At 53.1% G+C, this 23,922-nt stretch overlaps 2 protein-coding genes across 3 annotated transcripts in view; one reads left to right on the forward strand and one right to left on the reverse strand.

Annotated features, from left to right (window-relative positions):
* Positions 1 to 20,619, forward strand: part of ENTPD2 (ectonucleoside triphosphate diphosphohydrolase 2) — a 31,036-nt gene extending 10,417 nt beyond the window's left edge. The window contains exons 1-9 of one of the 2 annotated variants that reach the window (XM_090022755.1): positions 2,329 to 2,451; positions 9,882 to 9,999; positions 11,561 to 11,711; positions 13,747 to 13,906; positions 14,874 to 15,101; positions 15,682 to 15,951; positions 16,807 to 16,926; positions 18,252 to 18,386; positions 19,351 to 20,619. In XM_090022755.1, coding sequence (XP_089878881.1) covers positions 2,419 to 2,451; positions 9,882 to 9,999; positions 11,561 to 11,711; positions 13,747 to 13,906; positions 14,874 to 15,101; positions 15,682 to 15,951; positions 16,807 to 16,926; positions 18,252 to 18,386; positions 19,351 to 19,554 — 1,419 coding nt within the window. In that variant the 5' untranslated portion in view covers positions 2,329 to 2,418 and the 3' untranslated portion in view covers positions 19,555 to 20,619. Of the gene's footprint in view, positions 1 to 2,328; positions 2,452 to 9,881; positions 10,000 to 11,560; positions 11,712 to 13,746; positions 13,907 to 14,873; positions 15,102 to 15,681; positions 15,952 to 16,806; positions 16,927 to 18,251; positions 18,387 to 19,350 lie in introns of those variants that run through there. The other variant, XM_090022754.1, reaches the window with a different exon arrangement.
* Positions 20,620 to 21,159: 540 nt separating this feature from the next.
* TMEM141 (transmembrane protein 141) lies at positions 21,160 to 23,911 on the reverse strand. The gene is made up of 5 exons (XM_090022759.1): positions 23,759 to 23,911; positions 23,620 to 23,686; positions 23,263 to 23,346; positions 22,236 to 22,343; positions 21,160 to 21,463 (listed from the first exon to the last, which is right to left on the reverse strand). Exons 1-5 carry the CDS (start codon positions 23,810 to 23,812, stop codon positions 21,384 to 21,386), a joined length of 393 nt encoding a protein of 130 aa, XP_089878885.1. The 5' UTR covers positions 23,813 to 23,911; the 3' UTR covers positions 21,160 to 21,383.
* Between the last annotated feature and the right edge of the window lie 11 nt (positions 23,912 to 23,922).

The raw sequence follows: 23,922 nt of genomic DNA on the forward strand, positions 1-23,922 counted from the left end.
TCAACCTTTGCAGGCTAGTCTAACCTGCAAAGCTTGAGCCGATTTGCAAGTGGATAGACATTCACTTTTGAATCAAGAAATGCAGGCACATGCCTGCGGTGGCTCAGGCTAGAAGGTGGCGGGGGAGGGGAGGGGAGGGGTGGTGTGTTAGAACAACCCTCCCTTCCCTTGCACATTGCTGAGTGGTGGGGCATAGCCAGGACCCTCTGATTGGGGATGAGTTTAAACCCCCACCCTGGCATACACAGTCCCCATCTCAGGTGTGCCTGGATGGGGAGGAGGAAGCAGCCCTCGCCAGGCTCTTTCCAGGGGCTTGCTGCTCAAGGGGTGGGAGTATTGTCGGACCCCGGCCCCCAGCTAGCACTCTGAGGCAAGGGGGTGGTGGGGAGGACTGCTTGGGTGCAGTGCATGCATCTGTTGATGATAGTGAGCCATTCAATCTCCCTCTCCCCGCTTCTTCATACTGTCTGCAGTAAACTGACAGGTGAGGGAGCCAGCAGGGGGCTGATAACACAAAGCTTTTCAACCCATCAAGAAAAAAGCATCTGTCATTAGTTCAAGGTCTTCTTAAAGGCTTTTTCCAAAGAAGGAAGGAGGGACGTTACCAGCTATCTGTTGATTAGCTGCAAAAATCCCTAAGTGGACACAGTTCTGTCTGCCTTTGTCACAGTGAAATTGGGCGCGCACACAACTCTCAGCATACCTAGCATGGGGGTGACGTGACCATGACCAGGTGCCAGCTAGGGCCTGAGCCCTGGGGTCTGTGCTGTAGGAGAGGGGAGGGAGGGATGGGGTGATCCCTGCTTGAGCAGTGAAGGGGGAGGGAGGCAGGGAGAAGCCAAGAAGACACTACTGTGTCTGCAGTCCCCCACACCCTTCTCAGCCAGGCAGAGCAGTGATAGTGGTTGGGCTAGAGAGGAGAGGGGTGGGGCCAGCCCTGCTCTCTGGAGCAGACAGCCCCGCCCAACCCAGGGCTGAAAAGCATTCTGGGATTCTGAGGGACTCTGATTTAACTTAAACGAGGAAGGGGTCCAGGACAGAAGTTGCATAAACTGGTTTGACCCAAATCACTTAAGTCTAACACTACATTCAGCCAGGTTTGTCTTAAACCAGTTTCAGCTATTTTGAAACTGGTTTATGTGCACTGAACTTCTGTTCTGTTACAGTTTTAAACCAGTTTCTGATCACTAAAAGCCGTTTATGTGTAACTTCTGTCCTTAGCCTTAGGCCCTTACTCCCATCCCAGCCCCCCATCAGAATGCATCCCAAGGAAGCACAGGGGAAGGGACTGGGAGGAAGGCACCGTGGGTACAGAACCTGACTGTGCAAGCAGGAGTAAGTCCTTGCTCTGTGCCTCGTTTTTTCCATCTGTAACCTGGGGATAGCCCCCACCACGTCCAGCGCAGAGAAAGAATATGAATGTACCCTGGACTCATCAGGGAACTATGCAGAACCCTTGCACTCCAGGCAGGGGAGAACTGTCAGCTCAGGCTTGTTGGAGACCTGTACTATTGCAGCCCTCTCCACAACTATGGCTATAGTTATAGATGCCAATGCCCCCTTTTGGCTGTGTTCTGCTGGGGTAAATGTGCCAAGCTCTTTCAGTTTCATTCTGACGTTGGTTGCCTCACCTGAAGGCATTTTATCAGGGGTTCTCCTGAGCCAAGCCCTGTCCGCTGTATCAGCCCCGGAGAGTGCAGAAGGCTGTGCATGGAAGCAGCAGTCCCTGACGGAGCTGGATCCCCACCCATTGTGGCTTTGCAGTGACACCAGGGGGACCTGGGAGTCAATGGGGGCTGTTGAGCACAGTTATGGTTGAGCAGTAAGACATGACTGGCCATGTGAGTGTAGCTACCCTTCATAGGAGGCATAGGAACCCTAACTTCCTGAAGCTCTGTAATAAATAACCTAAACCCAGACAGGAATCCCCATGTTATGAAAAGGATTTCCTGCTGGTGCTCAAGGGGAATGCCTCTGCTTGTGCCCTGACTGCCCTTCTTTCCCATCTGGACTGTGAAAATACTGTGTCCTGTTGCCAAGTTACAGGCAGTCGTGTTTCCACTTTGCTGCAAATCAGCTTGGATCTCGCGTTTGGGTTGGGTGTAAACCGAATTCTACATGATGTATTTTCCAAAGCAGCTGGGACCAGTATATATAACTGGGAATGGTCCCACTGATGGAGCCCCCTAATATAAAGCATCTGCAAAAGACCTTCCCTGTTCTGGCTGGCTAGTGGCCAAAAAATGTGTTTTAGATTTGCAGTTAAGGCAGCATGGTCATGTGCTTGGAGCAAGGGCTGTTCCTGTGGAGCCTGTGCTCGTGGCCAAGTTCTGGGAAAGGCTGAAGGCTAGACCTCCCTGGAGACTGTGCGTGGGCTGGAGAGATGTACATTTTGACCTGGTGGTTCCTGTGAGTCCCATGGATGTAATGGCCAGGACGCTGAAAGATCAGGTACTCGGGGCACTTGGGAAGCTGTTGATGGAGGGAGGTGGCTGTGTGTGTTTGTGTTGTGGGCTGCAAAGTTTGTAAGCAGGAGGGAGGGAGGCTGAGATTACAGCTCTTAGCATCAATAGGTTGGCTCATCCTTGTGCATTTCCATCTTTGTTCCCCGCCCTGTGACCACCCTGGGCAGATGGAGAAGCAAGGCAAATGCACAGAAGCAGACTCTGTCCTGACTCCTTCCTGCCATTCACGCTAGGAGCATGTTACTCAGGCTTTGACTCTTAGCTTATCCACTGATTTTTAGGACATTCCTCCTTGGTGGGTTTTATCAGAGTTTAGTGTTTTGCAAGGGCCTTTCTTGCCTTGACTGGGGTTGGGTGCAGAGCAGGTAGTTACAGTCTGGCCTCTCCCCACAGCCTTGTCAGTGCACCCCAGACCTGACCTGCAGCAGCCCTGAGACTCCCACACATCTTCATAGAAACATCGCTGTCCTGACATGCTGTACAGCTCTCCTCCTTGGCCTCTGGCTCTCCTTGTTAAGTTCTTATTTCTCTCCTACCGCTACATCTACCTCTTCTGAAGCCCTCTAGTTTCCATCTTGCTGCTTCCCTCGCCCAGTTTCCTACTCACTTGCACATCCCTCCTCTCATCTTCTGTCACTTTTGCAGCTTAGCCTTGCTCTTTGCTTAGACTTTCACCTCTCCTGCCCTCTCATCCTGCACGGCTTGGCCAGATGACTTGGCACTTTGTAAGACGTAGGGGCTTTCTGTAGCCAACTCTGCAAGTGCTCTGATGCTGGTGCGCCTGGTAGCCTCCGTTTCATAATGAAACTAATCAGTAGCCTCTATTCCCTTTCGCACGGCCTTCTCCTGACACCTCTGTGAGCGCTACCAATTTTCTCAGCTACCTCCTTGCAAATGCTCAGCGTTGCTCATGTAACCTAATTCAGTTCAATTCTGGGTGTAAAACGTCAAAACTTCACATGGATCGGTCATGACTGCAAATGCCTCCAGCATTTACAGACAGGGGTTGGGATATACAGTGCGAAAGGCTACTTAGACTGTAAATTGCCTGAGATTTCCTGGCAAGGAAGCTGCAGCATATCTCCTGACAGACCCAGGAGGACTATCTAAGCCCATAGTGGCTTTAGTTATTTATGGAGGGTGTGATTTGTCAATTAAGCAAGAAAACACAGGCCCTGCAGATGAGATTGCCCTGGTTGGACACCCCCAACTTGCTGTCCTGCTCTGGACTGGAGGCTTCAGTGCAACAAATCTCCTATAGACTTAAAAGGGGAATTTATATGATTAAGGAGTATGGAATTTGGCTTTGTGTAAAGATAGCTCTTGTTCTCTCAGAAGATTTGCTTTTCTCATGCATTCAGAGCTACATCTGGAAACCTTGCTAAATAATATGAGTGTTCCCTGGGTCCTGTTCCTGTGTCTCCTATGAAAACAACAACACCCTGAGATAGTGAGCAGCTTTCTAGCCTGGCTTGTTCTCTCATGAAAAAATAGTGTGTACTGATTCACGAGGAGAGTAGGCTGGAGGCTCCTGACCTGTCGCACCCACTCATGAGGGCACAGAGGTGCAGCTCTATATTGCTGTAAGAAAGCAAAACCTGGTCTATCCCTAAATAATGTCCGGTACCCCTCTCTTAAACTCATTGAGACCATTCTAAACTTGCTTCATTGGAGTTTCTTTTCCTCCACCATCATAGATTGTCACTTTCTGTATGACTGTTTGAGGTCAAGGTAATATCCAACCTTCCTTTGGCACCTTTCAGCCAAGGGTTGAACAAAAGCATCCTATGTGCATCATGGAATGCACCCCTACACCCTTTCCCTGCACACATCAAGGTTAGGGTGTATTAAGAGGCTGCATCATCCTTTGTGGGATCAACCAGGAAAGCCTTGTGCCCTATGCAGTTACCTCAGGACAGATCTCCATGTGCTTTGTATATGCTGGGTCTCCGAGGAACATGGAAGTCTCTGGAGTGCCTCCAGATCTCAACAAGGACCCTGCTAGGTGCAGACCCTGCGAAGGGTGGGAGGGAGGTTTGCTATTGGGCTGTGAGATCTGAAGTGTTTTCAACCATAGGCAGAGTTGCTTCACCTCTGGAGACCCTGACGTCCACCCCACTGTTACTCAGCAGTGATGCCTCCTGGGTTTCAATCCCCTTCAGAAGTTCCTGGGTCTGGGTATGGCCATGAACTTACCATCATGGATCACAGCATTGCATAGGGATGGGCCAGAGCACCACCCTGACTCGGAGGCACTTTATGGCCTGGAAAAATAAACCCTGATGCCCTAAGGGTTCTGTGTGTCTTGGCCCTGTCAGGGTCCTCTCCAGCCCTGCTCCTTGGTGCCCACCTGGTGTTGGAGATGGTGGTCCACATGTTACAGAATCATAACACGGCGTTTCCTGTTAAGCCAGTGTTCTGCATAGGGGTGGAGGGCTCCAGCTGGTTTTCATATGTGTGTTCCTGAAGTCAGTTTTTCAAACCGGGGTAACTGTAGCAAAGTAAAAATCTGCTCTCACTGTCCAGTGTGGCCCAGAGGCAAACACAAGGGCTCCTGTCAAATGGTCACAGATGACTTGCTCCTGTCAACCTGCAAGAGTCTATTCACAGCACAAGTCACGCACCCTAGACCTGTGTTTCCTGGAGTGGGATGAGTGGGCTAGAGCTGAGAGAAAGCTTTCACCACACCGTGCCTAGAGCAGACCTCCACACAGACCCCTGCCCTCACACGGTCCACCCAGCGTGCCTCTGGTTTAAATGACCCTTTCCGGTCCGAGCTGTGTGAGTCAGTGTCCTGGGGGACTCCTGATCTGAATCCTGTCTGGTGGTGAAGTAGGAGAAATGAGAGCTGAGAGACCTAGAGTCTGGACCACAAAGTTATCCTGTGGCTTCAGGGAAGTGACTTCAGCACTATGCCCCAGTCTCCCTATCTGTGAAATGGGGATGATGACACTGAACTCCATCCTGGAGAAGCAGTGCAGTACACTGCTTGATCTCTTGCTGTGGAAAAGGGGATACTGCAGCAGGTTACAAAGATACTAGTGCCTGTTAATGACAGGGCTGAAGTGTACCTCTTAGGTAGAGGATGTGTTCTGCGGAGGAGACTCACTAGGCTAGATTCAAGCAGTAACTTGCCCTGTCTGCTCAGCAGTGTCGCTCTGTGAATATATGGAAACAATCCTGAACGTGGTAACATATTCAGACTCCTCCACGGTAGGCACTTGTAGCCTGTATGTCACACTGGTGATGCCCACTGACATCTGCACCAGGTTGGAGGGGGGCTAACTGCTCCCTGTTATGCCAGAATGAATTTCATAATTTCCTGCCCATTCCAAGAGCAAGCGGTTTTGGTGAACAGGGGAAGTGGAAGTGTTGTCTGCATATGAATTACTGAAGCTGGCACAGTAGTTTAAGCATGGCTAAACACTTCCAGAGGCTTTGCAGATCTTGGAAACCCTGGCCACAGAACCTGAGGGTCTTTAGGAAGCGGAAGCATGGGACAGCGTGGTTTTCCTAAGAGGTTGGACAGTGGAATTGTATGGGATGGTTTGGATAGGGATGAGCCTCTCAGGCAGGGGTTTGGACTAAATGACTTCTGTCCTGACTCCTTCCAGCCCTACTCTGTAACTATGACAGAGTCTGTATGACAGGCAGTTGGAGCCCAGTTCCCTTCTCTGGGAATTTCTGTCATTGCTCAGGGAAGCAAACGAGTGCAGGGCAGTTTGCTTTATAACAATAGAGTTATTGCTGAGGCTTGTTTTGAGCTGTTCTAACATGTGCTTTGGATGCAGCTCCTTAAAGCTGTTTTATCAAGAGGACTGGGAAGGTGCAAGGAGAGTTTTGTGCTAGTAGTTTGTTCTTACCATATGAACATTGGCTTCCGCACTACTCAGGGAGCTCCTCTTTTGTTTCGTAAAATAACGTTGCAACATATTTAAAGTCTGTGGCTCCAAAAAGCTGTATGGTATAAAACACCTCTGTTTTTACCAAACTGAGGCATTCACCAAGTCTTGGATTCACAGTCACCAGTTCACTTCGAATTCAGTGCATGTTCAGCAGCTTTTCTGTATTCTGATGAATACAAATGACAGGCCAGATCCTGTTTCTGCTGTTAGTTCATTTGAGCACCTAAAGTATGATCCTATTGCACTTGCAAAAGCATTAATGCAAAAGGCATTAGTGGGTCCTCCTCCTCCCTGCTTTTGGTACCTTTGCCTTAAGGCTAGGCTGCTGGCACAGTGGAATAGGATTGTACTTTTGTGTCTGATAGCTGGGAAAAGACCTGGTCCAAAGCCTTCCTGCCCATGCAGTAATCCTTAGACAAGTTTCATTCTTACTTGTTGATTATTTTATGGGCTGTCAGCAGTATTGTTATCTAAGCTCCGAGGACTGGCTTCTCCCTTGTGTCCTCGCTTTCTTTAGCACAAAACTGAGTAAATCAATCCCATATATATTCTGCAGAATTTTGTTCCAACTGCAAAGTTTTATTGTTGCTTGTGCATGCAATGGAGTGAATTCAGCCTCGGTCAGTTATTGGGGAGAGAAGAGAAAACTCCTCTAGTGTATTAACTGCTGGGGCTTGATCTAGAATCCATGAAAGAAAGTAACAGCTGAGCCCAAGGGGAAGTGAGGCTCTACGGGGGGGAAGAGAGTTGAATTAGCACCATACTTTTTGATGTTCCTTTGCTTTCCCTGCACTGATCCCCTTCAACGTTTGCAAAGAGCCTCCCTAGGAGGTAGAGGGACACTGTTGTTTCCTTTACACAAGGTAGGGTACGAACAAGGGAAGGACCTTCCCAAAGTGAATTGCCAGCAGTCCTGAGAACAGGACTGAAGAATCTGTGACCCATGAGCTGCTTCTGGGATCGCACCGGGCTCTGGCTGCACCGTGAGAGCTGTTCGAGGCAGAGGGCAGTTCCCTTTTGCCATCTGCTGAGGCTGGCCAAGGAAAGTGGCACAGGCCCCACAGCTTGGATTTAGACAGGAACAAGCCTGCACTGGCTGGGGGATTAGGTCGCTTCAACACCCAGGATGACTAGCTCTGCCAAGGGGTGTGTCCTAGGGAGATGGGAGCCTGCCAGCCAGCTGGGGCCCTCTCCCTCACAGCAGCTGGGAAGGCAGGGTGCTGGGAGGAGCTCAGCCCTACTCTTGCTCAGCCTCTGCCACCTTATCATTGGGTTTCCAAGCAGGCACCTGGGTGCTTCCTTCCAGGCTGCCACTGCTGCCCAGGAGAAGCTCCTCATCCTCATCCTCATCATCCCCCTTGCATCCTTCTTGGCCACTTGATTGACTGCATCTGGGCTGCTACTGTGCTGTGACACTGACCCGGCCCAGGACTGCTTCACAGTTGTGTTGCGCTGCCCCATCTCTCCATCTGCTTCCAGCTGCTGTGCCCTGCCGCGTTTACATGGTGACTGGCTCTTTGGTCTGTCTATGCAGTGCTAGGCACTGAGGGGTCCTGCACCAGCCCTAATGACTGTGGTCTGCGCCAGCCAGAGTAGTGCTCAGCCCTGGGGGCAATGGGCACCGTACTTGGGCAGGACACTCAGGCACCCAGTGCAGGGAGAGCAGGGAAGTCAGTCAGGGACTGGAGGAGAAAACAAAGCTGCTGGCAGGGGTGTTGCACTGTTGTACAACCAAGGGTCTTGGTACAGAGCGAGACTAGTGCTGCTTCCAGAGTCCTGCTGTCTCCTGTTGGGATGAAGCTGGTAGAGAAGGACAAAGACTAGCATGGGGACTGGTTCCCCCCAATGCTGCTCCAACACCCCAGCGTGGAATTCACCTCCACACAAGACCCCAGCCCCACAACACCACTTAAAGGAGGACACAAGCCTTAGCAGGCAGCCCTGGAGGAGAGGGTAGAATTCACCCCTGCACCATAGGGCCCTGTTTACACCAGTGGTCTGTAGCCATCCATGCCTAAGCCTCATGAGCACCATGGCATAGGAGTGAGTCCTGTCCCTAGCACTGTAACAGGAACTGTATTACATTGAAAATAAAGTTGTTCTGCTGCCAAGGCTCAAAAAATCAATGCATTTAACCTCCTTAAGGCTGATTTCTAATGCTGTGCGGCCAAACAGAACTAGACTAAGTTTAAACGTAAGGAGTGGTGTCCCCCACAGCAGCTAGAAAGGACCCCTGAATCGAAGCCAGGGCTGCAAAGCCCTGAGTGGTTTGGCTTGGCTTTGCTTGGGACAGGGCAATCTGTTGACTGGACTGCCTCATCAGATGGCAAGCTAAATGCAAAAGCTTAATGTGTATGAAAGTCTGCCAAGGAGGGAAAACCTGGTGTCAGACGGGGGCCTCAGAACCAGGGGAAGCTGAATCCTCTTTGGTTTTCTTGCCAGTGGCTGTGGAGTCCTCATCTGGCAGGAGGGAGAAGGGACTATTTATAGAAAGAGAATGGCAGATCCCTATATGGACAAAGTGCTAATTAGTTAGTTCTCTGCCCTTCTTTGGAGGCTTCACTTTGGACTGTTGTTCCCACCCAGGTGTCTTGCTTGATTTCTCCAAATGGGCAGTGATCTGTAAGCCTGGCATAGGAGTCCTTTGTAATAAGTAACTATTGGCAAAGTCCAGGAGGCTTTCTGCTTGTTAGAGACGATGGCAGGTAGGGAAAAGGATGTGTCCATCTCCGTGCCAGGGGAAAGGGAAGTAAAAGGAGAGAGATCTCAGACACACGTGTAGTGCTGAGAGCAAGGCAAGCCATGGGCTCCGGCTTGGATCAGAAGTAACCGAAAGCCCTAGGCTCTTGACTTCTGCCCAAGCCCTAGACTCTGATTTTGTTTAGGGAATCACACCAAAACTTTCCATCAGAGGTCTTACCACTTCAGCTGCCCCAGGGTTAGCGCCATGCAGAGCCCTGGTATAGCTGAGACTCTGGTGGCTTCCTGTGGTTTTACCATTATGCTCAATAAAATCTTCTAGTGCTCCTGACAGAGAGACTGGCCTGCTTGGTCAAACAGAAAGGCCCAGTCCTGCACTGCCAGTCTTTAAACTGTAGTGCTTGAGGGCCAAGTCTCTGGCCAGTAGGTTGAGATTAGGCAGGTGTGGCGGTGGTGGGGGCTAGGTCCCTGGGTATTTGCCCTGCCCAAGAAGAAGCAAGAGGGTGAGGATTGCAAAATAGCCTGGTGCATCAGGTACGTGTTGGATTCCTGCAAGTCAGGCTGCACTGTGCCCAGCTTCTCTGGCTGCAGGGAGGGTGCTTTTTGCATCTTGTTCCCAAAGCTGGCTCTCAGACACGAGATGGCTTTGCAATCCCTGGCCCATGGGTAATGCCATGCAGGCCTTTTAATCTCTGAAGTTTCCCTTACAGGGCCCTCAGGAGAGTCATATTGGACTTGATCCTGGCTGGATTTTCTGCACTCTTGGTCTCTCCCAGCCTAACTGTTCTCTCCTCTCTCCCTTGATCCACAGTATGGAATTGTTCTGGATGCTGGATCCTCCCACACTGCCATGTTTGTCTACAAGTGGCCTGCAGACAAAGAGAATGACACGGGGATCGTCAGCCAGCACAGCATGTGCGACGTGAAAGGTAGGAAAGTAATGCCCTCGGAGGGGGGCGATCGAGGCAGGGCTGAGTCTTGAATATAGGTCTCCCGGGACAATGCCCTGGGCACCTGGCTGCAGACCAACTCCTCCCATCTGAGTCCCAAAGCGCAGAGTTGGTTCTGGAAGCAGGTGCCTCCACCCCGTTCTGCTTCCATGGAAACATTTGAACAATTCTGGTTTAATTCCAGCGTAGAATGAAAGCAAAGAGCAAAACCTTGGAAGCAGCCGTGAAGTGGAGCTGCTGCCCTCGGGTCGGCCCTGCTCACCATGGTTTGTCTGTAGGGGCCTAATGGGCAAGACATTTCATACCTATGACAGCTTGGCAGTGTCCTGCTCTTGCCAGGGACCCAGGCTGGCACCTCTACTATCCTGGCATGGGTTTGGCACATTGGTGCCACGCAGTATAGGCCAGGCCTCCTTGTGAAGCTAGTGTCCCGGAGTCCCTGTCCTTTGTGTGGGGGCATGTTCCAGTGGCTGTGTGGGGGTATCGTTCCACGAGCTGCTGGAATCCCTCGGTGCATATGTCCTGTGGGGACCAGGGCATTATGGGAGGCTGGCCATAACACGTGGATACAGGCATGAATTGGAAGCTACAGATATACAGCAATGTCTCTCCCGTGACGCAGTTCCCTGGTGTTTGCTAGCACCAAGTGAGCTGAGAGGATCATTAGCTGGTTACCAAACCTTGTCATGTCAATGGAACCTGCATGTGACATGCTCCTATCATGTGGATGTAAGAGCAAATCTCTGATCGGGCCAGGCAGAATCCCCTTGGGGCAATCGCATGCCAGGGTGGTTTTTGCTAGGTGGGGCTGCATCCTGATGCACCTTGTAAGATCAGCCCAAACTCTTGGGCAGCCTGGGCTAGGGGTAAAGCTCTAGGAGCAGTAGGTGGAGCACTTCCTGGAGTGGCCACTTCTTGGCGTTGTCTGTACCAAGCTTTCCTTGCAGAAGACCTGCTGGTTCAGGCTGGCAGGTAACCAGCAGGCAATATCATAGGGGGTGGAGAGACAGTATGGCTATCTTGTTTGGCCTTTGGATTTGCTTCTTCAGGCTTTTGTGGGCATGCCTGGGTGTGGCATGATGGGCACAAAACAGCCCTGCTGAACTGCAAGATGGTGCCAAGCACCTGCAGGATGGTTTGTTTTCCCTTCCCATTCTCCCAGCTATGCACAAAGGCCCGTGGCTCCTGCCCTTTGAAATGCTTGGGAGAGAGCTACATTCTCTCACAGTGACAAAGCTCTTCCCTAGAAGGAGCTAGCACCAGCAACAAGCAGGTGCTCTGTCCAGACAAATGAAATGAATGTGAGGGAAAGACACAGACAAGGTGGGACTGCACACAATGCTTCGGAGGAGAAAAACCCAGGGCCCCATAGCTGAAAAGCTGTTGCCTTTTCTCTTTCTTCTCTCCACCCCCTACTCCCTCAATGAGGGCTTGGGACACAGCCCTCTGAGGAGTTGTATGGGCAGGGACTGCTCCTCAGGTTCCTCACCACCCCTGGGATCAAGCAGCCAGGGAACAAGGTATGTCTTCTCATCTCCAGGTGGTGGGATCTCCAGCTATGCAAAGGAGCCCTCAGAGGCCGGGAACAGCTTAAAGTCATGTCTCAACCAGGCCTTGAAAGATGTTCCCAAGGAGAAGCATTCGGTAACTCCCCTCTATCTGGGAGCCACCGCTGGCATGAGATTACTGAAGTGAGTTTTCACTAGCACCTGCTGTGAAGCAGACGCTCCTACTACTACTATGGACTTGTGGGCTATGGGCTGTGGGCTTGACGTCTATGCTCTTGAGTGACAATCTTCTGCCATTACCCCAGGCATTCCTGGTGCCCTCAGAGGGGCTGCAGAGGTGCAACAGAGAAAATGGGAGCCTGAGTATTGCCACCCAGGCATCCAACTACTCCAGTGTCTTGTTTCAGTTGTCATCCATAACCAGCCGCTCTTAGGGAGGGCAGAGAACCATTTTCTATGGACAATTGTGTAATAGCTTGCTCGAAAGTGGAGCCTTTTCTTGACCCCAGGCAGTTAAAGGTTGGCTCCTGGCCTGCTGCAGGATGGCTATTAATCCCCATGAAAGAGGATTTTATCCCAATAGATCAGTGTCTGCTCTCTCTGAGGGGCCAGTCCTTACTGAAATCTCTCTAGTACACACAGCACCATTGCAGACAAACAAGCCTTTGTTTTTCAGGGTTTAGACCTGTTGCCTGTATTGGCCGGGAAGTAAGGCATGGAGAATGAGCCAGTCCAGGCAGGCTTCCTCCACCTTTTCTTTTCTACAGGGCTCTGGTTTTTAACTAGAGGTGCACCAATGTATTGGTCCCATATCAGATCAGCACTGATATAAGGAAAACTGATAGTATCAGCAATTGGCTTTTTTTGGCTGATGATGTGGCCAATAAATGCCCCATGCACGCGCACAGCCCCAGCGCAGCATGCAGGCGGCCAGAAGCACAGCCTAGCAGTGTGGAGAGCAGCCAGGTCTGGCTGGTAAGCCTGTTGTGAGGGAAGGGTAGGGGAGCAAATCTAGGCCCCAGTGGTGGGGTGGGGCAGGAGCAGATGCTACATAGCCAAGATGGGGCAGGGTGTGGGATGGTGCTGCAAGAGGCTCATCAGGGAGGGTGGGGGTGTGGCTCCCGCCATTGCACGGACCCTGGGAGGGCTTGGGGGCAGGGCATATGCCCCTGGATCTGCACACGGGGTGAGGGTAGGCTGCCCAGAGCACAGCCCAGCCCAGCCCTCCATCAGGAAGAGCCTGGCACTACCCCGGCCCCAGCCTGCAGCAGCAGCCTGCCCTCGCCCTGTGCACAGATCCAGGGGCACACCCCCACCATGCCCTCCCAGGGTGCATGCAGTGGTGGGAGCTGCTGCCACCCCCTCCCCGTGCCCCCTGGACAACCCGTGGTTCTGTCCCATGCCCCACCCCACCCCGGCTGTGCAGTGCTTGCCCCTGTCCCTACCTCACTCTCCCCCTCACTGCTGGGGCCTCAATCTGCCCCCCACCCCTTCCCTCCCCCCACTCCTTCCCCCACAACAGACTTACCAGGCAGAGGCTGCTCTCCATGCTGCCTGGCTGCATATCGGCAATTGGATCAGTATAGTCCAATACAGCTTGTTAAAAATCGGCCATCAATACTGGCCCAAAAAATCTCTATCATTGCACCCCTATTTTCAACCTGCAGTCCACAGACTGTCTAAGGGGTCTGAAAAAGATTACTATTATCAATCAAAAGTACTTGAATTCACGTATAATTCAAAGGAGTCTGCACAACCATTCAAAAATTTTTAGGGGTCTGCAAATGAAAAAAGTTGCAAACCACCGCAGTAGGGGGAGGCTGGTTGGAGTAGCAAGGGTTCCTCATTTCATGGGGTCCGCAAACCTGCTTTGCTTGTGGGTCACTTGGGCCTGGAATCATCCAGAATTAAATATCTTATGTCAGATCTTATCTGGGCTGCCACAGGATCCCAGAAACATGTCTTATGCCTTGTTTGCTAAGAAGGAAAGAAAGGGTACATATTTGGCCCTTCATATGTCTCGGTTCTGCCACGTATTGGGAATAAAAATTGCTCTTCCCAGTGCTCTCCCCAGTTGCACCCCTGAGGCCATACGTTCCCTGTGCTCCCCATGTCCTGGTTCTGCTTGTGGTGGGCAGGCTCTGCCCTCAGTCCTGTAGATGCAGTGGAGGTTTTGCTTGGTCTCTCACATTGATGCCTTGCTTCATGTGTCTCATAGCATCACCAACTCTCAGGAGTCTAATAATGTCCTCAGCAGCGTCACCTCCACACTGAAGTCGTACCCCTTCGACTTTCGAGGGGCGAAAATTCTGTCGGGCGAAGACGAGGGCGTGTTTGGCTGGGTCACAGCCAACTACCTCTTGGAGAATTTCATCAAGGTACATGCAGCTGGGCTGGCTTCTGAGGGCTTTCCCTGTCCCTAGGCAGACATGGGCTCACACATTCATCCACTCATGGGCTTATCTCTCTGGTGGAGGTGCCTGAAAGAGCAGGTGAGAGGGGATAAGCCAGCAGCTAATCTCAAGGGTCTCTCACCACCTGGAATCTAAGGCTTCCACTTTAAAAACCAGTGGTTTCCAGGACACTCTTGTCAGGGGCTGGTTGCCAAGGGAGGGAACGAGACACGGGCTCTGTGTAGCTGTGTGCGGAGCATACGCCTGGGGTGTGGAAGAATGTGCTTAGCTCAAAAGAAGCCTGGCGGAGAATTCAGGCTTGAGCTGGGCTAACAGGCTGCTTCTCAACAACAGCTGTCTCCATGACTTTGCACAGCACTGCTGCCCTCTGCATCAGGTGGCCGGAGCATCCGGAAGTGGCTGATTGAAGCTGCCTGTGCAAAGGCTCCCTGGACAACAAAAAAATGAAAGCCAGGACCAGGTTCAGGCCCTGAAGCTGCCCTGTCTGCCTTAGAGGTGTAGCTCGGGAGCAGGGGGAGGTGCCCAGTGCCTATCATGGGTAGTGCTCAGCCTGGGAGAGTCAGCTTTGGGGAGGGGAGGGGGACACTAAGAACCCTTGGGACCAGACTCCAAAATGTGCATGAGTCACTAGGTCAGGATCTGTCCTATGCTGGAACCCCCAGTCCCAGGGTATTCAGGGATAGCTGAGGGTGTTAGCACTACTCTGCCCTGGGCCCCAACCATGTGATCCTGGAATCACAGCAGGCATTGGGAGTGTTACTGCCCCTTGCAGAGGGTGTTTGTTTTTGCTGTGGCCTAGCACCACTGCGCGGCTGCCTGTGGGGGCAGCTGAGAACATCCCAGGCATGGAGCAAGTGGAGTATGAGCCAAGGCTAGTCAGCAGCACCCTGTGAACCATCTCTATGCCATTGCTTTGTTCCCTTTCACCCAGTATGGCTGGATTGGGCAGTGGATCCATCCCAAGAAGGGTACCTTAGGGGCCATGGACTTGGGAGGAGCCTCCACACAGATCACCTTCGAAACCATGGAACAGATTGAAAACCCCCAGAACAAGGTGATGCTGCGGTTGTATGGGCAGACATACAAGGTCTACACCCACAGTTTCCTGTGCTACGGCCGGGACCAGATCCTCAAGAGGCTGCTCTCAAAGGTCCTAAAGGTATGGAGGAGCTCCGAGTAGGACCCTGTGGGGTGTTCCAGCATGGCCTCAAGGGTTGAGTTTCCACTCCTCCTCATCTCCTGGCCACCAGCCTTTTGGATCACATTGTTTCCAGCCTGGCTGCTATCTCCCAGGTTCCAAGTTGAGGGCTCTTTCTGTTCCTGTGCACCATGGGGCTTGAAAAGAAGGGAGGGAACAGCCCCATCTCTGGGGCACATCATGGAGAAGGGGTAGTTTCACCAGTACGATTGCCCAAGCAATGCAGTGGGGACCTAGGGCACCAAGCCAATCCCAGCCAAACTATGCTAAATTTTTATATGGAGCAGAGAGACCTTGGTCTGTAAGGGTCTCTTCTCTGAGTCCTACCAGGAAGCTGCATGTATTTCCATTGCTTCCCTGGGGAGGACAGAACTTGCCCTAGTGAGATTTGAACCTGAGGCAGCAGGAATCCTAACCACCCATCCTCAGCTCTGTCCCTGAGCTATGCTGCTGGTTTCCAGACCTGCCCTGGACACAGCCCTTGTTCCTGGTAGCCACAAGTAGGGCTAATACTGTCTTTTGCCTTTTCCTCACCTAACAGGCTGAAGAATACAAACCTGTCATTTCCAACCCTTGCTGGCCCAAAGGCTACCAGAAACAACTCTCCCTAGGGGATGTCTACAGTTCACCCTGCACCAGCACAGAGCAGCCCAGTAGTTATGACCCCAAAGCTGTTGTCACCATGGAAGGATCTGGGGATCCTGCCACGTGTAAGCGACACGTGGAAAGCCTTTTCAGGTTCTCCAACTGCTCCTTTTCCCGCTGCTCCTTTGATGGCATTTTCCAACCCAACCTTTCGGGGAACTTCATCGTAAGTGCAGTTGTCCACCTCCTTGCATGTTGGGGAAGGTTTAATTGGCTTAACTGCAAATGGCAAGGTCACTCCCAGCGGGTTACCTGTTGCTGACACTAATGAGCTTAGGCTCTTGGCAGGCTGGTTCAGAAAAATGCACCGGTTAAATGTGTAGGGGGTTCAGTCTCTTGTCTAATTTGTGGTGCTCCCATTAACTGCATAACAGGTGACCCTAACTTGGAGCTATCAATTCCAAGGCTTCTACCACGGCTCTGGACTAGCTGGGCCCTGTCCGTTTCAGGGTTGCTATTAGAGCCCTAACGGGCTCTGAGGTAAGGGGCCTGAGGTTAGGGACAAACGTGCCTTTTAGCCGCTTTTGCTATACTCGTATCTGTATCCAACCATTCAGAGATGATAGCAGTTATGCTGTAACACCTCGTATCAATACCCTTTGAGAGAGATCCAGTTGTTACACATCTGTCTGTACCCTTAATGAGGTGACTGTTCCTATAGTTAATAAGCACTGTTTGCCCTAGGGAGGTGAGACTGGAAGGGGCCTCCTGATCCCTGGAGTCCAGTACCCTGTATATGCGAGCAACCACATAGCAAAGATTCCCAAAAACCTTCTGTTTCAAACCCTCATCCACAGGGCACAAAACCAGAAGCCAAAGTTAAAGCAGGGGAAAGGAGGGAACTGCTGCCCCCTAACGGTCACACTGATCTCTCTTCCCCTGTAATCCAAAAAGAATCTGGTTCTGCTTGTCCTTGACAAGCCCTGAAGGCCTCCGTGCTGGAAGGGAAACTGCCATGTGTGCCAGCAAGGCTTTGATTTTGCTCCCTAACCCCCTTTCTCCCTCTCCTCCCCTGTGTCAGGCTTTCTCGGCCTTTTTCTACACAGTGAATTTTATCCAAAGTGTGATGAAGAGACATGTGGCCTCGCCCAGGGACCTGGAAGAAGCAGCCCAAGCCATCTGCAACACCACATGGTCCCAGGTGGGTTCCCACCAAACAGTGAGTGATTCCACAGGGCTGCCATCCACTTGGGGAGACCAGCCTTGATCTGGTCAACTTCTCGGCAGTGTTGGTTTCTGCAACCCGGCAGCCACAATAGCAGGGGGTGGTGCATCCTGTCAGATCTCCCAGGTGACAGGGCTGGAGTCTGGACAGGAGCCCTGGACCCCTGACCTTTGGGGTGGGGGCAGGGTGCTTTTCCCTTTCAGCAGCTTCCCTTGAGATGCTTAACACCAGCAGTGGAGGTGGCAGGTGCTGTGTGGGCACTAAGTTAAGGATCCCATGATTGGCTCTTCTTGTTTCTGCAGCACTCTTGAATTGTCATGAAGGGGGAAGAGAATTCCTCCCTGCCTTTGGTGGTAGAGTCATGCTGGGGTGTGGAGTGCAGCTGGTGGACATTTACAGCATTTACCAGCGTGGGTCCCTGGGAAAGGACTGTGTACTAAGAGTTGACACTCTGTAGCTCCCCTAGCCAAACTCAGCCCATGCTCCAGTTTCTGGCACGCCTCCTATCCCTGCTCCTGCCTCCTTCATGCTGGGGGCCTTTTCCTTCCCAGGGTGCCCAACACGCCAGTGGTAGCATTCACAGCCCATCCATGCAGAGACTTTGTGTGCCCTTCATTCTCCCGTGATGATTTCTTTGCTCCTTCTCAGAGATCCATCAGTCAGGGTGATCCATCAGTCAGAGTGTCAGCAAACCTTCATCCTAGTTCTTCGTGAGCCTGTCTGTTCTGTAAGGTCCCTGGCACAGCCTAGCAACAAGGAGGAATACATGCTCCCTCTGTCCATGATCCATGATCCCAGAGGCGTGAAATGCCTTCACCCTGCCTTGACTGCCAGAGACATTGCTTTCCCTCAGCCTTGGGGCTGGATAGCACTGGGAGCAGGGAATTAACCAAGGGTCTCTGTCTTTTGTGAAAGGTCAGTTGTAGCCATGCCACTGTTTTTATCCTGCATATCATAGATGGTGACATAACCCCCTGACTGAGCAGGGCCTGTTGTTGGCCCCGACAGAAGCTGGCAATGTGCAGAGCTTGGCCAGCACACTCTCGTACTCCATGGGCGGACTTGCAGGGCTGCAAAGAACTTGGATTTGAAAGAGGTTTGAGGTCTGCTTCACACATACTCATGCCCCTTCCAGAGCAAAGGCTGGGGCACATCACAAAGACTGAGTGCTCTTAATTCCTGTGCTGAAGCAGGAATCCTTCTCCAAACTGCTTGCAAGGTGCTGGGATTGTGCTGGGTGGGAGAGATGACTCCACTGTCTCCTTTCTGCCCCTTCTACCCCCGCCCCTTTGGCTGTCCAGCTGGTGGAGTTAGCCCCAGATGAAGAGAAGAGGCTACCAGACTACTGCATAACCAGCACCTTTGTCCACCTGCTGACCACCAAGGGCTACCAGTTTGATGACGAGACATTCTCCAAGATTGCCTTCCAGAAGAAGGTGAGTGCATGGGCTGCTGGGGGGCTCTTCACTGACCGTGGCCTTCTTGTGGCTCTGTCATCCAGTACCTGAGTGCACCTCTGGTTGGCTGACACTTTCTGACATGCAGAAGCTCCATTGAATGGCTTCTGCCCAGGTCCCTGCAAGAGATGAGCTCCAGACTCAAGAAAAGACCATGGGCGGGGAGTGTCTCAGCAGGGAAGGCAGGAGCCTGAGTAGACAGGGTGCAGCTGTCAGCTTTGGGGTGACCTGGGTTGTTACTTCTGTGAGATGGAGAGAGCTCATCAAAGGAGGAGGAATGTCAGTGGGACAGGGGAGCGTTGGTGTGTTTTCATGGGCTCACCCCCTCTGTTGTGAGCTTTTGCTTCCCAGCTGTTGGGGATGACCCAGCGTGCTTTTATGTTCAGTTTTAAGGTATTTTTGTACCATCTGTACTGATCAGCATGGGAGCAGGTGCCTTGCTTTAAGTGACCACAGAATGCAGCTGTAGGTATTCTCTAGCTAACATATGAAGAAGGCATGGCCACTGGGCTTTCATGAACTTGTCTATACCCAACTGGGAGATATCAAAGGAAATAATCAGAAGGAAGTAGCTTTGAAACAAACAAAAGGAAGTTCTTTTCTGTACAGCCTGTGATTATCTGATGGTAGTCATCATCGCCACAGGATGTTGTAGAAGCCAACAGTTTAACCAAGTGCAAAAGGACAAGCCAAATTCAAGCAGGATAGGTCTGCCAGTAGGTATTAAACACAGTTGTAGGGCTGCAACCTCCAAATTAGGACTTCCTAGGCTTCAAAATGCTTGAGGGTATAAAGAAAAGCAGGGGACAGCTTAGTCTGGACAGGTTTATACTCTTCCCCTGAGCATCTGTTCTGTGCCACTGAAGTACAGGTCACCGGGCTATAGACAGATCTGTGCTCTGAGTCAGTGAGGCTCCCTGACATTTCTCATCTGTTTCCGCAGGCTGGGGACACCTCCATTGGCTGGGCCCTGGGTTATATGCTGAACCTTACCAATATGATCCCAGCTGATGAAGCAGGCTTCCAAAAGGGCACTGAGTACAGCTCCTGGGTTGTCCTCATCCTCCTCTTTGTGGTGATAATCCTGACAGCACTGGCAGCCATCTTCTGCCTGGTCCGGCCCAACAAAGAGCGAGATACTATCTAGGCTCAGGGCTGGGAGGGACCAAGAGACATGGCTTCCTGGTGTCAGTGGAGCTCCACTGACTCTGGAGGGCTCATTTCAGCCTAAATCCCTCAGACTGAATGACACTGGGAGACCTTGTCCCTCCCTGCACCTGAAGCGCTGTACCCGAGGGGCCCAGTCCTTTTCCCTCCATTTGCCCCTTGCTCAGACCCTGAGGAAGCAGGGTGGACAACTGACACCTGTGGATCATGGATGGGATTGGGGCCTGGATACTTATACCAGGGCGGCATCCTTGCCTTCCCACAGATTGAGATTTACACAGGGCCAGCAAGACCCAGGCCACAACCGTGTCCCACCAGAGGGAAGGAACTGTTGATGCTTGCATTCATGGGAGGAGGGAGGGAGGGAGATTACATATCTAAGCTTCTTGGTAAAGCTTTATGCACCAGTCCCCCTGCCTGGAGCCCTGTCTAGGCCCTTCAAGGGATCCTGTGAGATGTGGGGAACCTGGTGTCACCCAGTGCGTGACAAGATCTTCCTGAACAAGGGCCAAATCTGGCACCAGTGAAGTCTGTGGCAGCTGTGCCATAGACCTCTGTTGGGCCAGCATTTGTGCCCAGCCCCCGGAGGCCAGTCTACCTCGCCTCAGCGATGCCAGGGTGTACTTCGACAATCCAGGTAGAGCCAGTGCCCGCACGGCTCCCACCCTCAGCAACACACAATGCAGTGCCTTTTGCCCTTTTTGTTTACAGAGAGGTCTGCCCTTGGCCACTCCTGCCAACTGGGGATGTGCAGAATTGGGGAGCGATGGGGGAATGAATCAGGTGGGGTCCTGTGTACCTCGGCCAACAGCCTAAAGCTTCCCTTTGCTGTGACGGAGAAAACGCTCAGGCCTTCCCCAGTGCGGCTGTGGCTTTCTCCCAGGTCCCGATGGGTCACGCTAGGAGGCAATTGCATCTGAGAGCTACCCCCCCACAACAGCTGAATGGGTGGGGGGATACCTGTTTGCGTTTCCCAGCAGGAGCAAGCAGAGCTGTGTGCATGTGGCGCATATATGTTTTCCATGTATTAAAAATGTAAACTGTCTTGGTTTTCAGTGAGTCAAATAAATGTAATTAAAGGGCAGCAACAACTCCCATTGCCCTCTGCCTACTACAACCTGTTTCACTGACCTCTTCCTGTGGTGAATGAGCGCAAATCATTTGAGGCCATCAGGCTGCACTGACAATCTCACGCCCCAGGAAGTAATTCCAGTTGATGGATTCACAGTCCTGCCTTTCTTGCTGGCTCTTAGCATGTTGCTTTGCCAGAGCACGGAGCTGGGACTTCTGTGGGAGAGCGAGCATCAGATGAAGCTTCACATGGCTCACCCAGCATCCAGGCCTGCCTGCGCTCCCCGACGGAGGCAGAGGCACAGCAACTTGCATTTAAGTCAGTGGATTAGAACGGTTGGAAAGCAGTGCAGGGGCAACAGTCTGCTCTGCTGAGAGTGAGGCAGCAGGCTACAACAAACTCCCTTCTGAGCCAGCAGCCATCTGGGAAACTTCATGTTGAGCCTCCTCCTACCACCCACCATCTCCTCTTCCCCTTGCACACGGCTCACTTTCTCCTTCTGCGACGCACACATCTCCAATACACCTTTATTAAGCACCCAACAGCTGCTGCTGCTCCCTCAGAGGTCAGTGAGAGCTGAAGGTTCCCCACACACTTCCCTACTGACTGCCAGGCCAGGGGTGGCATGCTGCTGTGTCCCTTGGTATCACCCTGTGGCTACAGCCCTGGGAACACATGCGACAGGAGCAGGGCTGAAGCCACCATGGGCCCAGGGAAGTTGCTCAAAGCTTCCCCAGCTACTCCATTTCATCTCCATATTTGGTCCTCTTCACCCTCGATTCTGCGTCCTCTGTGGGTTCTGGGCTGGGGAGTTTTTCTGTAAGATACAAAAGGAAGGTTTGGAAGTCTAGTCAACTGGGGGCCGCTCACAACACAATCCTGCTGTGATGCACAACAGGCAGGGATTTGGGAGGATGCCCGAGCTCAGACGTGTGTTCTCTGTTCTGCAACTGGTGCGAGTCAGTCACTGAACTCCATGCTGAGCAGCCAACCAGCTGCAGGCAGGAGCAGTCACAGGGAAGCCAGGCTAACTCTTGGTGATGGCTGTTACACTCTGCTCTCATTGCATTGTTTGCTAAGCCATCCACATGCCCCTTCCGGTGTGGGGTCTTCAGCTTGGCCCATCCCACGCTCCCCCTTCCAGTGACACCATTACACCACTTCTCACAGTTTGGGGTATACCCATGCAGCAGCATGTAAGAAATGAGAATGAGTCCACCCCTCCCAACTGAGCAGCCACAGACTTGGACAAAGCAAACCTCCAGTGCCTGTCGCTTTGTCCTGCCTTTGGGTATTTGACTTAGCCAGCAGTGGTTGGTGCCCTCTAGCGACTGCTCCACAGAGACAGGGCCAGTGCTGCTGCCTAGGGATGTTCTCCTGTAGGAAGTGTCAGGTGCCTGTGCTACCCAGCTGTTGTTGTAACTGCGTAAATCCCACCCATCTACATGTCCAGGAAAGGAAGACACCAATCTGGTGACATGACCAAGTACAAGAGGCTACTGGCTTTCAGGAGCACAAGGGAAATGCAGTCCAGTTGCAAGCACCAGCCCTGGACGCTGACCCGTGATGACATGCCATGAACTCCTCACCTCTGGTTTCTCCGTGCGGTAACTGGCCTGTCTCCAGGTAGATCCAGAGGTTGGAACACTTCTGGGTCTCTGCTTTGGTCGTAGCGTAGCCAGCGATGGAACCTGCCACTTAACACACCGACAGCGAGAGCGTTTCCAAGCCGTGACGGGCTTATCTGAGACAACAGCGTGTCCCAGGGAATGCTAGGCTGAGCACGCCCCACCGCGTGTGCTGACACCCTCCGCAGCTCTAAGGTTCACTAGTGTGGTTTCTCCAGGATCATCCCCAGGTGCTGCTCTCCAGCCCCCTGTCCCTGAGCAGGTGCTGGGAATGATCCTGGATCTGCCTTGCTGGCAAACTTCCTGCTGTGGAGTGGGTCAGCAGATTTGGGTGAGCAGGGCATACTTAGTCCTCTCTTCCCTAGAACTGGCTGCTGACACAGCATGGACAAACCCACTCAAAGCAGGCACATCCCAGCAACTGGGGTCCTGCTAAGACTCAGGGGCAGGCAATTGTTTCAGGCGGAGGGCCGCTTACTGAGTTTTGGCAAGCCATCAAGGGCCACGACAGGCAGCCAGGGTGGATAAATATTACTTTTCTAAATTTTTTGGGGGCCCCACGGGCTGGACAGAATGGCCTGGCAGGCTGCATCCGCCCCCCCAGGCCACCTTTTGCCCACCCCTGTGCTAAGCGCAACCAACTACTGGGGCAGCATGCAGGAGACTGTCTGCACTCCAGTGCCAGCCTCACGCCTGTGGGAATCAGGAACGAGGCGCTGGATGTCTGATGGTGCCACCGTACACGTGTTCACTGGCAGGGCTCGGGGCAACCAGGGGGCCTACTGAAATCACAGAGAAGCAGGGGCCTGCACCAAGTAGGAGCAAGGGGCCTTCTGTCCCGATAAAGAGCCTTGAGTCTCACGTCAGCTCTGGCTCTTGTGACCTGCGGGCTGCACCTCAGCACGGCGGCCTGCTAACACTGCAGCCTTTCTCGGCCGACCCTGTGCAGTCTCCCCACGGGGTTGCAGGGCGGACCCTGAGCACTGACCCACAGACAGCAGCACCTTCCACTGCAGCCCATAGGGCCGCCTCTTGCTGATCCAGTTCTGGAGAAGGAAAACGGCTCCGGTGCCTGTTAAAAAGCCCAGGCCCGGTTAGCGCGGTGGCATTTAGGGGCGCCGACTCCCTGCGGCAGCTTGGGCGTAGGGCGGGGGCACGCTGTGGGCCCCGCACGCATCGCCGCCCGCCCGGGGGAGCAGCGCCAGGAAGGGGGGCCCCGCGCGGAGCCCGGGGCGGGGCAGGCTCCCGGCCCCCCCCCGGGACCTCCCGGGCACAGGGCGGCGCGGGGGCGGAGGAGGGGAGGGGCCGGGGCCGGGGCCGGGGCCGGGGCGGCGCCGCTGCCTACCTGCCACCAAGGCGCTCATGCCCTTCACGAAGGCCCTGGACTGGCAGGCCACGTACTCCGGCAGCGCCTGCGGGGAGCGCGGTCAGCCCGGCCCGGCCCGGCCCGGCCCGCCCCCGCCGCCCCCCGCGCCAACACCGACCGGGTGCTTGGCGGCCACCGCGTCGTCCACCCGCGACAGCCCCACGTTCACCATCGCCCGGCCCGGCCCGGCCCGGCCCGGCCCCGCGCGCTCCGCAGCCCCGGCCGCCAGCACCCTCTGCCGGCCCCGCGTGCGCGTGCGCCTGCCTGTGCCTGTGCATGCGT

Source organism: Crocodylus siamensis, chromosome 11 (genome assembly GCF_052110815.1).
Source record: "Crocodylus siamensis isolate JL-2025a chromosome 11, ASM5211081v1, whole genome shotgun sequence".
NCBI classification, from domain to species: Eukaryota; Metazoa; Chordata; order Crocodylia; family Crocodylidae; genus Crocodylus; species Crocodylus siamensis.

Bases quoted from the DNA above. Each gene is read 5' to 3' on its own strand.
- TMEM141 (XM_090022759.1), bottom strand. From the start codon at position 23,812: ATGGTGAACGTGGGGCTGTCGCGGGTGGACGACGCGGTGGCCGCCAAG. The intron at 23,687-23,758 runs GTCGGTGTTGGC...CGCTCCCCGCAG, and splicing joins CGGTGGCCGCCAAGCACCCG to GCGCTGCCGGAGTACGTGGC. The intron at 22,344-23,262 runs GTCAGTGCTCAG...CGGTGTGTTAAG, and splicing joins GAAGGTGCTGCTGTCTGTGG to TGGCAGGTTCCATCGCTGGC.